General features: G+C 37.3%; 1 protein-coding gene across 7 annotated transcripts in view; it reads right to left on the reverse strand.

The window, feature by feature from the left end:
• CTNNA3 (catenin alpha 3) overlaps window positions 1-12,955 on the reverse strand; it is a 1,922,732-nt gene that overhangs the window by 378,113 nt on the left and 1,531,664 nt on the right. For all 7 annotated transcript variants that reach the window (XM_025285111.3, XM_025285110.3, XM_044942173.2 and 4 more), the window contains one exon: window positions 3,829-3,980. In XM_025285111.3, the coding sequence (XP_025140896.3) occupies window positions 3,829-3,980 (152 nt within the window). The remainder of the gene's footprint in view (window positions 1-3,828; window positions 3,981-12,955) is intronic.

Genomic DNA, 12,955 nt, shown 5'->3' on the forward strand with positions numbered 1-12,955 from the left:
CCCTGAGATTCTCCAGGCAAGAATACTGGAGTGGGTTGCCATTTCCTTCGCCAGTGCATGAAAGTGAAAAGTGAAAGTGAAGTCGCTCAGTCATGTCCGACTCTTTGCGACCCCATGGAATGAAGCCTACCAGGCTCCTCCGCCCATGGGATTTTCCAGGCAAGAGTACTGGAGTGGGTTGCCATTGCCTTCTCTGAATAGTAAAGGCAGGTATAATCATATCTGTAAAACTATAAAATACCAGGCTCTGATCTTAAGTTAGCATTTTATCATCTTAAGAGCACCAAAGAACACTCTTGAAAATTCAGGTCTAAGATTGGATTTTGTAACACTCACACACATTCTCAAGAACATAGCCTAGCCCTCCCTGAACATGAATAATTATACCTGTATTGCCTTCATGTTGACACTCTTTAGATACTCTGAATAAAGCATCAAATGTTTTTCAGTTCTGAGGTCAAGATATTGGTCAGCATTTCACCTGACCTTTTAAAGAGAATATTCCAGACCAATTTTATTATCTTCTATGATAAAGGGACAGTCCTCAAAGTGGGGGCGGAGATTTTCATTAATTACATCTGAGTTAGACTTCTATTTTCAGCCTATATTCCAATTAGCAGTTAAGTACAAAGGTTTATGGGTTAAGAATCCTTGCAGAAGTGCATCCAGGTGCCTTTAGAGTCTGTCCAGAAGAGGAGGTGCGGAAAGGGAGGGGCAGGGGCAAGATAGAAACGATGGGCCTCTAGACCATCCTGAAAGGTTTAAATACAGGAGCTCTGCATTCTCTCTTTTATTTATTTATTTAAGCTTTGAAGTGTGTTTGAAGAAAGAGTATCTTTACCTCAACATTCAAAAAAACAAAAATTTCAAAGCATACACTTACCAGTATGTTCTCAATGACTGGAACATCAGATTCTAAGGGATCTTAGCACTAATGCCCTTAATTGGAGCAATTTGACAGGGATTAAGGGCCAATATGGTTTAATATTTTTATTAATAATCTAGATGAAGGAACTCAGATTATAGTCTCATATTTCTAACTAATTTAGGTATGGTCACCAACCAAAGTTAAAAGCAAACTGATAAATTACATGAAGAATCATTCAGAAATATGATGAAGTTTATTAGCATTAGGATATGAGGCAAAGAACACATCATATTGAAATGGAGAAGGGATATACAGGCAATGACAGTATTAAAAAAAATATCGTCTATCCAATAATCATGGTGTTTAAGAAGGTAGTAATAGGTTAACAGTAGTTGGCTATATTAATAGCAGTAATGTATGAAGCTACTTTATTTGACATTGGACAGGCTCTAAATAGAGTATGCCTTTTGATAGTCTCACTTGAAAAGTTTATTGAAAAGGTAAATAAGGACTAGTGAAGAACACAAAATACTAAAGTATTCCTATGAGAAAAAGTTGAAATATTTACCTTGAAAAAGAGATGACTATATGGACAAATTACTGTGCTCAAAGGCTATTAATAATTATAATAAATTGTTCTGCCTTAAAGAGGACTGCCAGGTATGAGGGATATATAAAAATATGGTCAGATAATTTAATTTGCTATAAGTAAGCCATTTTGATAATGAGAAAAATTTTAAATACTAGAATATCCAAGTGGGAGAGGTTGTAAGACTTTTATCCCTAAATAGCTTTTGCAGTAAAAAAAAAAAAAGAAACAAACAAACAAAAAACAAAAAGAATGCATTCCCTGCCCTGGTTCACCTAGGCTATTTCACTGGTTTATCTTCACTTCACAAATACCCATCCAGGGATACTGGAAATGTCAAGGTTTCACCCTTGTAAAGCTATCTTCTGAAGTTCATGGATCTTCATCATACTTTCCGTATGAAGTATGTTTCTTCCTGGTTCCACCTATCCTCCCAGCTCAGAATTAATACTACCCCACTAGTTCACACAGGTAAAGCACAAAAATCTTTGTTAGAAGAAAACATTTGGCCAAAGTACTTTGCAGTTCAGATATACTACTAATACAGTACTGCTATTGCTGGTGCTGTTGCTTAGTCACTTCAGCCGTGTCTGACTCTTTGCGACCCTGCAGACTGTAGCCTGCCAGGCTCCTCTGTCAATGGGATTCTCTAGGCAAGAGTACTGGAATGGGTTGCCATTCCCTCTTCCCAGAGATCTTCCTGACCAAGGGATCAAACCTGGGTCTCCTGCATTGCAGGCAATTTTTGTTCATAAATATATATTCTGAGGTTTCTCTTATATGTACATCTGGCTTGCTTTAAGGTTTTCCCAAGATCTTAAGGGCTAGATCCTATGTTTTGACACCTCTAGACTTTTGTCTTTGTTTGTTCCATAAATGTCCATCTGGCCTAGCATGAACCTTGATTTTTCTTGGCCCCTTTCCCTACAAGGTCCTCTACTGTCTCCATTTCTATAGACTCCTCCACGTAACCTGACCATGACAATCAGACCTGTCAGATACTATGGACGTCCACCCATATCTCCTCAGCACATGCAGTTCCATCTCATAGCCATACTAACAGTTAAGGCCAGAGGCATCAAATCGAACTCTACTCATGCTTACAAATTGCACTCACCACTTCTACCAACTCATCTTACCCAGACCCTGCCTGAGAGTGGCTTTTTTTGGCCACAAGAGCTTGATTGGCTCAGTAGGAGGCTCTAGTAATGCCTCTGAGGAGAGGTGGCCTTTAACCAAGTGTGAATAGGTAAATAAATTGGATTTTATTCCCCAAAGGTAAGATAATTCTGAGATGTGTTCCACAGGACTCTGCTAGAGCTCTCCAGGTTCAGTCACCAGTTGCCTGCAGTGACTCATAATTACAGCTTATTGCTTCTCTGTCTCTTTTTTTTCTGAAATAGACTAATGATAATACAAATACTTGACTCTGCCTCCAGGTGAACCAATCCCAAAATAATCTCTCTCCATATCTTTACTTGTGCTGTTTTTATTGTCGTTGCTGTTTTTAATAGTATTAATTTAAAAAAAAAAAAAGAGAGAGAGAGAGAGACTTCCCTGGTGGGCCAGTGGCTAAGACTCAGCACTCCAAATGCAGGGGGCCCAGGTTCGCTCCCTGGTCAGGGAACTAGAACTTTACATGCCCCAGTTAAGAGTTCACATGCCTCAACTACGAGTTCACATGCCACAACTAAGACCCAGGACAGCCAAATAAAAATTAAACATGCGTGTGCGCGCACACACACAGAGAGATAACCTCTAATTAACATTTTAAGGAAGAACAAATACTGCTGATTTCCGTATATTCAGTGTGCTCACAACAAATGACTCACTATCACATTTGGGAAGATGGTATATATTCTCCCAAACAGACAACACTCAAACATTTGTTGTTCCTGGCAGCTCCAAGTGAGATTTCTTACAGAACACTGATTCTATGTTCTAGCATGAGAGGATGCAGACACAGAAATTCCCTGTTTTAAATATACTTTCCTATACATTTCAATATAGTGATTAGAAAGATCCTCTCCTTCTATTCAAGGAAAGAAAGAAATTACTTTATGTATTGTTCTTTGGCTTCTGATCATGCTATGTGACACTTTAGCAAACCCTGTACACAATGAATTCTATCATTTCTGCACATGTGGCAGTTAAATGTGCTCATTTGCATAAGTTATAACCATATACATAAGTAAAAGCATTGTTCGTGACAGTAGATCTGACTTTGGGGATACATATGAATTTCTAAAGTTCTAATGGATTTCAGCATTGACATTATGGCACAGAAATAAAACACTTCTTGCAATCATTCCAGGGATCCCAGATGGTGAAGAATGCTACAATATTTCAATGGAAGGTAAAGCAGACTTACCCTAATCATCATGACTGAACATCTGATATCATGAATTGTATCATAGATCTTCTTTGAGATGTCCACGAATTGACTATCATCAAACACATCCAAAGAGTTTTTACTTAAGGCTTCCAAGGCAACATTGACTTGTGTTACAAATTCAGGAATTGCTGTTAAAATGAATAAGAAAGAGAAAATTGTCCTATTTGTATTTTCAGATTACTGGGAAAAGGACAATCATATTGTTAAACACATATTTGATTAATAAACTTTCAATTATTTTTTTAAATGTATGAAGACAAAACATTTTGGCAGTATAATCTTGAAACTCTGAAATGTAAAGAGAATCAAAGACAAGAAAGACATCTTAATGAAAATATTTTTAAAAGTTATATTTCTCCTTTATAGCATTTGTCTTACTAAGTCTGGAACCATATTATCATTTTTTGTCCTATCCATTGTAAGCCTAAAGAAATTACAAAAAAGAATTGGTGTGAATAACAGTTGAAATTGTAGAAAGATACTTTAAAAAAATTGAGTTGCAAAATAGAAGAAAATTACATAAACCTACTAATTCTATCTCATAGAAATAATAAAAATACTTTAAACTTTCTTTTGATAAAATATTTCCCCCTTATCAAAAAGATTAATGAAAAGAAATTAGTGATCTTATACATAAAACATTTCTATCTAAAATAAGAACATTGAATGAATGTAAGGATATATCAATCAGTAAGGCCAATCCATAGAATGTTCTTTTTTAATTAGGGTTTCAAACTGTGTTAGTCCTCTGTCATGTCTGACTCTTTGTGACCCCATGGACCGTAGCCCATAAGGCTCCTCTGCCATGGAATGCTCCAGGCAAGAATACTGGAGTGGGTTGACATTTCCTTCTCCAGGGAATCTTTCTGACCCAGGAACTGAACCCAGGTCTCCTGTGCAGGCAGATTCATTACTGTCTTAGCTATCAGGGAAGCTAAGATTTCAAAATGCACGCAAGCTAAGTCACTTCAGTTGACTCTGACACTGCAAACCTATGGACTATATCCCACCAGGCTTCTCTGTCTATGGGATTCTCCAGGCAAGAATACTGGAGTGAGTTGCCATTTCCTCCTCCAGCGGATCTTCCTGACCCGAGAATGGAACCCATGTCTCTTAGATCGGCAGGCAGGTTCTTTATAACTAGCAACATCAAATAGTCTCAATTAAATACATTTCTCCATATTTGCTCCCAGCATCAGGGTCTTTTTACATGAGTCAGCTCTTCACATCAAGTGGACAAAGTATTGGAGTTTCAGCTTCAACATCAGTCCTTCCAATGAACACCCAGGACTGATCTCCTTTAGGATGGACTGATTGGATCTCCTTGCAGTCCAAGGGACTCTCAAGAGTCTTCTCCAACACCACAGTTCAAAAGCATCAATTCTCTGGCACTCAGCTTTCTTTATAGTCCAACTCTCACATCCATACATGACTACTGGAAAAAACCATAGCCTTGGCTACATGGACCTTTGGTGGCAAAGTAATGTCTCTGCTTTTGAATATGCTGTCTAGGTTGGTCATAACTTTCCTTCCAAGGAGTAAGTATCTTTTAATTTCATGGCTGCAATCACCATCTACAGTTATTTTGGAGCCCCCCAAAATAAGGTCAGCCACTGTTTCCACTGTTTCCCCATCTATTTGCCATGAAATGATGGGACCGGATGCCATGATCTTAGTTTTCTGAATGTTGAGCTTTAAGCCAACTTTTTCACTGTCCTCTTTCACTTTCATCAAGAGGCTCTTTAGTTCTTCTTCACTTTCTGCCATAAGGGTGGTGTCATCTGCATATCTGAGGTTATTGATATTTCTCCCAGCAATCTTGATTCCAGCTTGTGCTTCTTCCAGCCCAGTGTTTCTCATGATGTACTCTGCATATAAGTTAAATAAGCAGGGTGACAATATACAGCCTTGGTGTACTCCTTTTCCTATTTGGAACCAGTCTGTTGTTCCATGTCCAGTTCTAACTGTTGCTTCCTGACCTGCATACAGGTTTCTCAAGACACAGGTCAGGCGGTCTGATATTCCCATCTCTTTCAGAATTGTCCACAGTTTATTGTGATCCACACAGTCAGAGGCTTTGGCATAGTCAATAAAGTAGAAATAGATGTTTTTCTGGAACTCTCAATTTTTTGATGACCCAGAGGATGTTGGAGATTTGATCTCTGGCTAATACTTAAGTTGAATGACAAAGAATGTTTCACAGAGTAATTATGGTAATATAATACAGAACTGAGTTTTGAACTCTGTCAGAATGCATAATTTAAACTCTAATTACTAGACCATATCATATGGAGGAAGTTTCTGCCCCATGTGAAGCGGCAGGATAAAGGCAGACTAATTTTTAGAGTCATAATTCTAAACCTGGAAGATATAAATGCTTTCTCCAATACAAAAATATTAATAAATATTATTTTTATTTTTCCTACTTTCAAATCCCTATCTTCATGTATGGCATACCATCTCTTGCAATTCTACCTTCCATGTTCTTGATATGGGGGAATGTTGGTAATATACATGGGTAGTCATATTTTGGGGCTTCCCCAATGGCTCAGTGGTAAAGAATCTGCCTGCAACACAGGAGATGCAGATTCAGTACTTCAATTGGGAAGATCCCCTGTAAATGGCAACCCATTCCAGTGTTCCTGCCTGAAAAATCCCATGTGCAGATGAGCCTGGAGGCTACAGTCCAGTGGGTTGCAAAGAGTTGGACACAACTGAGCATGAGTACAAGGCATATTTTATTTAGTACCTTCTTGCCTCCACCTACTAAAATGTATCATCTGTAGCCTAATTCTTAGTTACTATACCCACCAGGGGTATCCATTCTGCTTTTCTTCTCTGTCCATTCTCTAGGTGTGAAAAGTGAAAAAGAAAGCCTCTCAATCGTACCCAACTATTTGTGACCCCATGAACTATACAGTCCATGGAATTCTCCAGGCCACAACACTGGAGTGGGTAGCTGTTTCCTTCTCCCGGCCATCTTCCCAACCCAGGGATTGAATACAGGGTCTTCTGCATTGCAAGTGGATTCTTTACCAGCTGAGCCACCAGGGAGGCCAATCCAATAAAAAGAGGCTTCTAGTTGGGAATTCCCTAGCAGTCTAGTGGTTAGGACTCTCCTATTTCACTGCTGAGGGTCTGGGATCAATCCTTAGTCAGGTTCAGCAAGCCATGCAGTTATGCAGCATGGCCAAAAACAAACAAAAAAAGGAGGTGAGTGGGGGGACACCTGGATGCATATGGCAAAATATAGCTATTAAACATTAAATTCATTAAACTTAGTTTTAAAATTTATTTCCTCGATCACATATACCACAGCTCAGGTGCTCTATAGACATAATCAGTTGAGTCACTCAGCTGTGTCCAAATCTGAGACCACATGGACTGCAGCATGCCAGGCTTCCCTGTCCATCATCAACTCCTGGAGCTTCCTCAAAGTCATGTCCATTGAGTCGGTGATGCCATCAAACCATTTCATCCTCTGTTGTCCCCTTCTCCTCCTGCTCTCAATCTTTCCCAGCATCAGGTTCTTTTCTAATGAGTCAGCTCTTCACATCAGATGGCCAAAGTATTGGAGTTTCAGCTTCAGTACCAGTCCTTTCAATGAATATTCAGGACTGATTTCCTTTAGGATGGACTGGTTGGATCTCCTTGCAGTCCAAGGGACTCTCAAGAATCTCCTCCAACACCACAATTCAAAAGCATCTGTTTTTTGGTGCTCAACTTTCTTTACGGTCCAACTCTCACACCCATACATGACTACAGAAAAAAAACATAGCTTTGACTAGACAGACCTTTGTTGGCAAAGTAATGTCTCTGCTTTTTAATATGCTGTCATAGCTTTTCTTCCAAGGAGTAAATGTCTTAATTTCAAGGCTGCAGTCACCATCTGCAGTGATTTTGGAGCCCCCCAAAATTCAGTTTGTCACTGTTTGCATTGTTTACCCATCTATTTGCCATGAAGTGATGGGACCAGATGCCATGATCTTAGTTTGTTGAATGTTGAGTTTTAAGCCATCTTTTTCACTCTCCTGTTTCACTTTCATCAACATTCTCTTTAGTTCCTTCAGCTTTCTTCCATAAGGGTGGTGTCATCTTCATATCTCAGGTTAATGATATTTCTCCTGGCAATCTTGATTCCAGCTGTGTTTCAACCAGCTTGGCAGTTTGCATTATGTACTCTGCATAATAGGCAGGATGACAAAATACAGCCTTGCCATACTCCTTTCCCAATTTGGAACCAGTTCATTGTTCCATGTATAGTTCTAACTGTTGCTTCTTTATCTGCATACAGATTTTTCAGGAGGCAGGTAACGCGGTCTGGTATTCCCATCTCTTGAAGAATTTCCCACTATTTGTTGTAATCTACACTGTCGAAGGCTTCTGAATTCTGTTTTGAGAGTGGCAATATGGAATGCTTCTATCATCAGAAAAACTTCTAATGGATAATACTATTCTCCAGTGGATTCTTTACCAGCTATAGTGTTCTATAGTGAAATTTCATTCAATGGTTTTCTCATTTTCAGTGAACAGAATAGCACAGGCAAGAAGAAAGCTAATTCACACATTTTGCCTAGGAGAAATAGCCCTGAACCAAAGTCTCACTAATTTCAATGTGACTCCCAAGGTATCAATATATTTCTAATCTGGGCCTTCTCCCTGAATTCCAGAACTATAGATTCAACTGCCCATTGCAAAATTCTACCTGAATTTTGCACCTCAAATCCATCTGTTGAAACCAAAATACCTGGAAAGCCTAATTTTCTTCCACTGTTTTCTATTTTGGTGCCTGGTCATCCATGAAAAATACCCCGCTGTCTTCTTTGCCTCACAGTCGTTTTACCCTCTATATCCAAATGTCTACCAAGTGTAGTCTCCTCTAACCATATAAATATATTGTAAAGCCATTGCCTGTATAGCTCCACTGCCTCTAACCATCATTATATCTCCTGCTCGAGTGCTCCCCATAACCCTTCTGCTTAAGCTCTCACTCTTCAGACTCATCGTAAGTACTGACACAATATTTTGACAAAACAACTCAGTAATAAGTACACCAGTGTTTGTCACAAAATAGATTCTCAATAAGTTGTTTTATTAGTAAGTCATGTCACTACAATATTAAAAACTCTTCACTGGTTCCTGGAAACTTTCTCCCAAGTGTGTAGTCTGGCTCATAATAGATAAATAATTAAATGAATTAAGTTATCACATGAGTTAATGAGTGAATATATACAAGTCAGACAAAAATGTAAGTACAATGCAACATGTTCAGCTTGTATAATTTGGGTTTTGTTCATACTTGGTAATCTCCAAAAATATAATTATGTGGGCTTATGAGAACAGTCAGCCTATTTAATGAGTTAATCTTTACTTTTTATAGTTTTGAGAGAAGAAGAAACTCTGAAGAAAATGTGTCCAGTTATTTCACATTTCCAGGTGCTGGAGTGAACAGCAACCACCCCCACCCCCAACCAAAACGATCACTCCAAAGAAAATGATAAAGCTCCTAATCACTTTGATATTCTCATCACTGAATCAATGGATATGAGTTTGAGCTAAATCTGAGAGATAATGAAGGCCAGGGAAGCCTGGTGTGCTGTAGTCCATGGGGTCACAAAGAGTCAGAAATGACTCAGCAACTGAACAAAAATAATATTAACCCTAAAGACATAGCTAAATGCAAAGAGATGTTGTACCAAAACTTGTGGTGTTTTATCACTGACAAAACCCTCTTCAAAGTCTTCCCTACTAAAAAAATGTTTTTCTCATCAAGCAAAAAACTGTGCCATACAATAAAAATTTAACTTTATCCATATCTTCCATCTGTTACTAATCTCTCTACAATTTGAAACTGCTCTCATCATCTTCCTATGGAGATCTTGGCCAAAAAAAGAGAGAGAGAGAGAGAAGCATAAAATTATGTAAAGGTCTAGTTTTCACTGCCATGTGAAATAATGTGAAAAAGATTTAACTTACTTTAAGGAAGATACAACATATTTATTATTGCAATATGATTTCATTTTAACTCTTCTAGAGGCCTCTTACTAATAAACTAATATTAGTTTCAATTAAAATGAAATCTTTGAGAAGCAAATGTTTAATTTCTGAAGTACAGATGGAAACTACTACTTTTTTTCACTCTAACAGCATAAATGAACTATTCAAAGCTGATATATAATACATTCCTCATTTCATTAGTTTAAACATCAGCTGTGGGTGTGCTTTATTCATACTATGGACATATGGTTGCTTGGATCAGAGTTGAAGTGAAATTTTTTAATGCTTTCAAGAAAATACAAAGTGAGTATAATTAAGTAGCCAGTTAATGGTAATTTAAAAGGAAAAGCAAATTGACAAAGCTATCTCAAATCCATAATCTACCTAAGTTTCAGGAGAACAAGGTCTATACATAATATACCATTGTGTTATACAATCATCGATCAAAGAGAGGGACACCTTAAACAAATTCACTCTAATCAATTGAAATGCCAGGTAGAATCAACTGTTCTGAACTTTGGAGTGTAGATTTGTTAAACAAAAGTGGCCTTTGGGTCAATATCTTGTCAGCTTCAAACTTAAAACTACCTTGTCTATTTTATAGTGCCAGATTCAAAGCCAGCCCTGAACTCATTAGAAGTCTGTACTTTCTCTACCAACTTTATTCAGAATATACAGAATAATCATATCCATTGAGTGCTTACTCATCTTGACACTGTATTAAGCATTGTATATGCATTGTTTCATTTAATCCTCACAGCAGCTCTCTAAGGCAGGAACTATCTGACTTTGCGATGCCATGAACTTTAGCCTGCCAGGCTCCTCTGTCTGTGGGATTTTCCAGTCAAGAATAGTAAAATGGGATGCCATTCCCTTCTCCAGGGGATCTTCCCGACCCAGGGATCAAACTCAGGTGTCCCGGATTGCAGGCAGATTCTTTACCGTCTGAGCGACCAGGGAAGCCATTATAATGCTATCTTGATTTGACTGATGAGGAAACTGAGGTCAAACAGCTGATAATTGAGACTTCAGAGCTTGCTCTCTGAACCCCAAAGCTGCACTGCCTCCTTTTGATAAGTAAAATACTTTGGGCTTCTTAATTTCAGTGTTCCTGGGAAAATTAATGTTAATTTTCTGGCAATAGACCCAATTTCTCCCAGACCTTGAGTCTCTCTCTGGTAGTAACTCAAGAATATTTTATCCTTTCTCAATTCTTGCTAAATTTATTATGTGCTTTTGAAAGCAGGCGAGGGCACATAATTATTAGATTAAGTAGGTCAGAAAAAAAAATTTGAACTCATTATAGCTAATCATCTCAAATGATGTCACTAAATTATGTTTTCTATCATTAATAAAATGCAGATTAAAATATTTCTAATTATACTATTATCTTTGAACATTACCAATGATAGAGGAATTTGGCTTTGAGAATTCACATAATGCTGTCATCATTTCTTTACATTATGCTAAGTAAGTGGGAAGAAATGAATAATAACAGAAAGTGCAGTTAAGCATATGCATAACTTCTATAAATATCACATACTCTTAATTTTTAAAATTTGTAGAACAAACATTGATTATCTTTGTCCCTCACACATGACATATCTTAAAAATCAATAACCAGTGAGAATTTTGCTTTTCTTCAAATGAGAGAATCAAGGATCAGAGTGAGTGCTTTATGTCACATCACACAGTTAACAAGAAATTTAACTGACTTCACTGTTGACTCCACATCTACGTTTCAAACATGTGGATTGGCTAAAAAAACAAAAACAACAACAAAACAACTAAAAAATGAAATAACAAAGAGAAAGACTGTTGTCATGGCTTCATGATGCTGATACTTTTTCTCCCCTTTGGCAGAGATCTTTTCTCTATGAAATTCTGGATCACTTAATTAGCCTGAATGTCCAGCTTTGGGTATCGCCAGCAATGAAAGGACTTAGCTGTTTTCCCTAGATGTTAGTCTTGACTTTTCTCAATAATACATTAATGTTAATAAATGATATTCATTTATTTAGATGTTTTAGGAATTAGTCATGACTACTTAATGTGAAATTTAGCTCTGTCACACTTTTTCTCATATCCTTTTCAACTGTGTTAACATCATGTTAATTGGTTAAAGGAATGTAACTATTTAAAGACTATTTAAGTCTTTAAAGTTGCACCTGTACCAAGTAATGTTCTGTGATGTCCATTGCTCATTATGTACCACATTAATTTAATTGAATTAACACATTGTCTCTTAAAAATTTTTGTTAGTTGTTTCTGTATATCTTAGAGGTGGATGAGCTTAGAGGTGGATCCTCTAAGTTTCACTCAAACCTTCAAAATAACTGCAGCTTCAAATGACATCTTGACTGCAGTGTCATGAGACTAGGGCAGAATTACACAGCTAAGCCACTTCTGGATTCCTAATTCTCAGAAAATGTGAAAGATAGTATTTGTTGTTTTAAGCTGCTAAATTTTGGGGCAATTTCTTTTACAATGGATAATTACTACACTAAGAGACTGGAAAGGTCTAAGAGAGTACATTATTTTTGCCCATTTAGGTTCATTCAGATGGAATCATACTGTATATATTGTTTTATATCAAGTTTCACTTGGCATTGAGGCTACGAGATTTAACTCACATTGTTGTATGTAGGTTAATTTTGTCTTAATACTATATAGTATTCCATTGTACAACTATATCACATATTTATTTACCCATTCTACAAGTAATGGTCATTCAGATAATTTCCAATTTGAGACTTTTATACATAGTGATGCTATGAACATACTGTACATCTTTTGGTACTGGGATATGTATACATATTTTCAGGGAATTTACATACATATTTCAGGGACTATACCTATCAGTATAATTTCTGAACCATAGAATATATTTTTGTACCATATTAGTAGACACTGACAGTTTTCAAAGTGGTTGAATTACATTTTATTTCTATCAACAGTGCTTGAGAGCTCTAGTTGTAATGATAACACTTTTGGCATATTCCGGCTTTTACATTTTAGCCTTTCTGTTCTCTCTTTCCTTTTAATGTGTGAGTCAGGTGTGTGTGTGTGTGTGTGTGTGTGTGTGTGTGTGTGTGTGTGTGTATGT

The sequence above is a fragment of the Bubalus bubalis genome, chromosome 4 (genome assembly GCF_019923935.1).
Source record: "Bubalus bubalis isolate 160015118507 breed Murrah chromosome 4, NDDB_SH_1, whole genome shotgun sequence".
In the NCBI taxonomy this organism is placed as follows: Eukaryota; Metazoa; Chordata; class Mammalia; order Artiodactyla; family Bovidae; genus Bubalus; species Bubalus bubalis.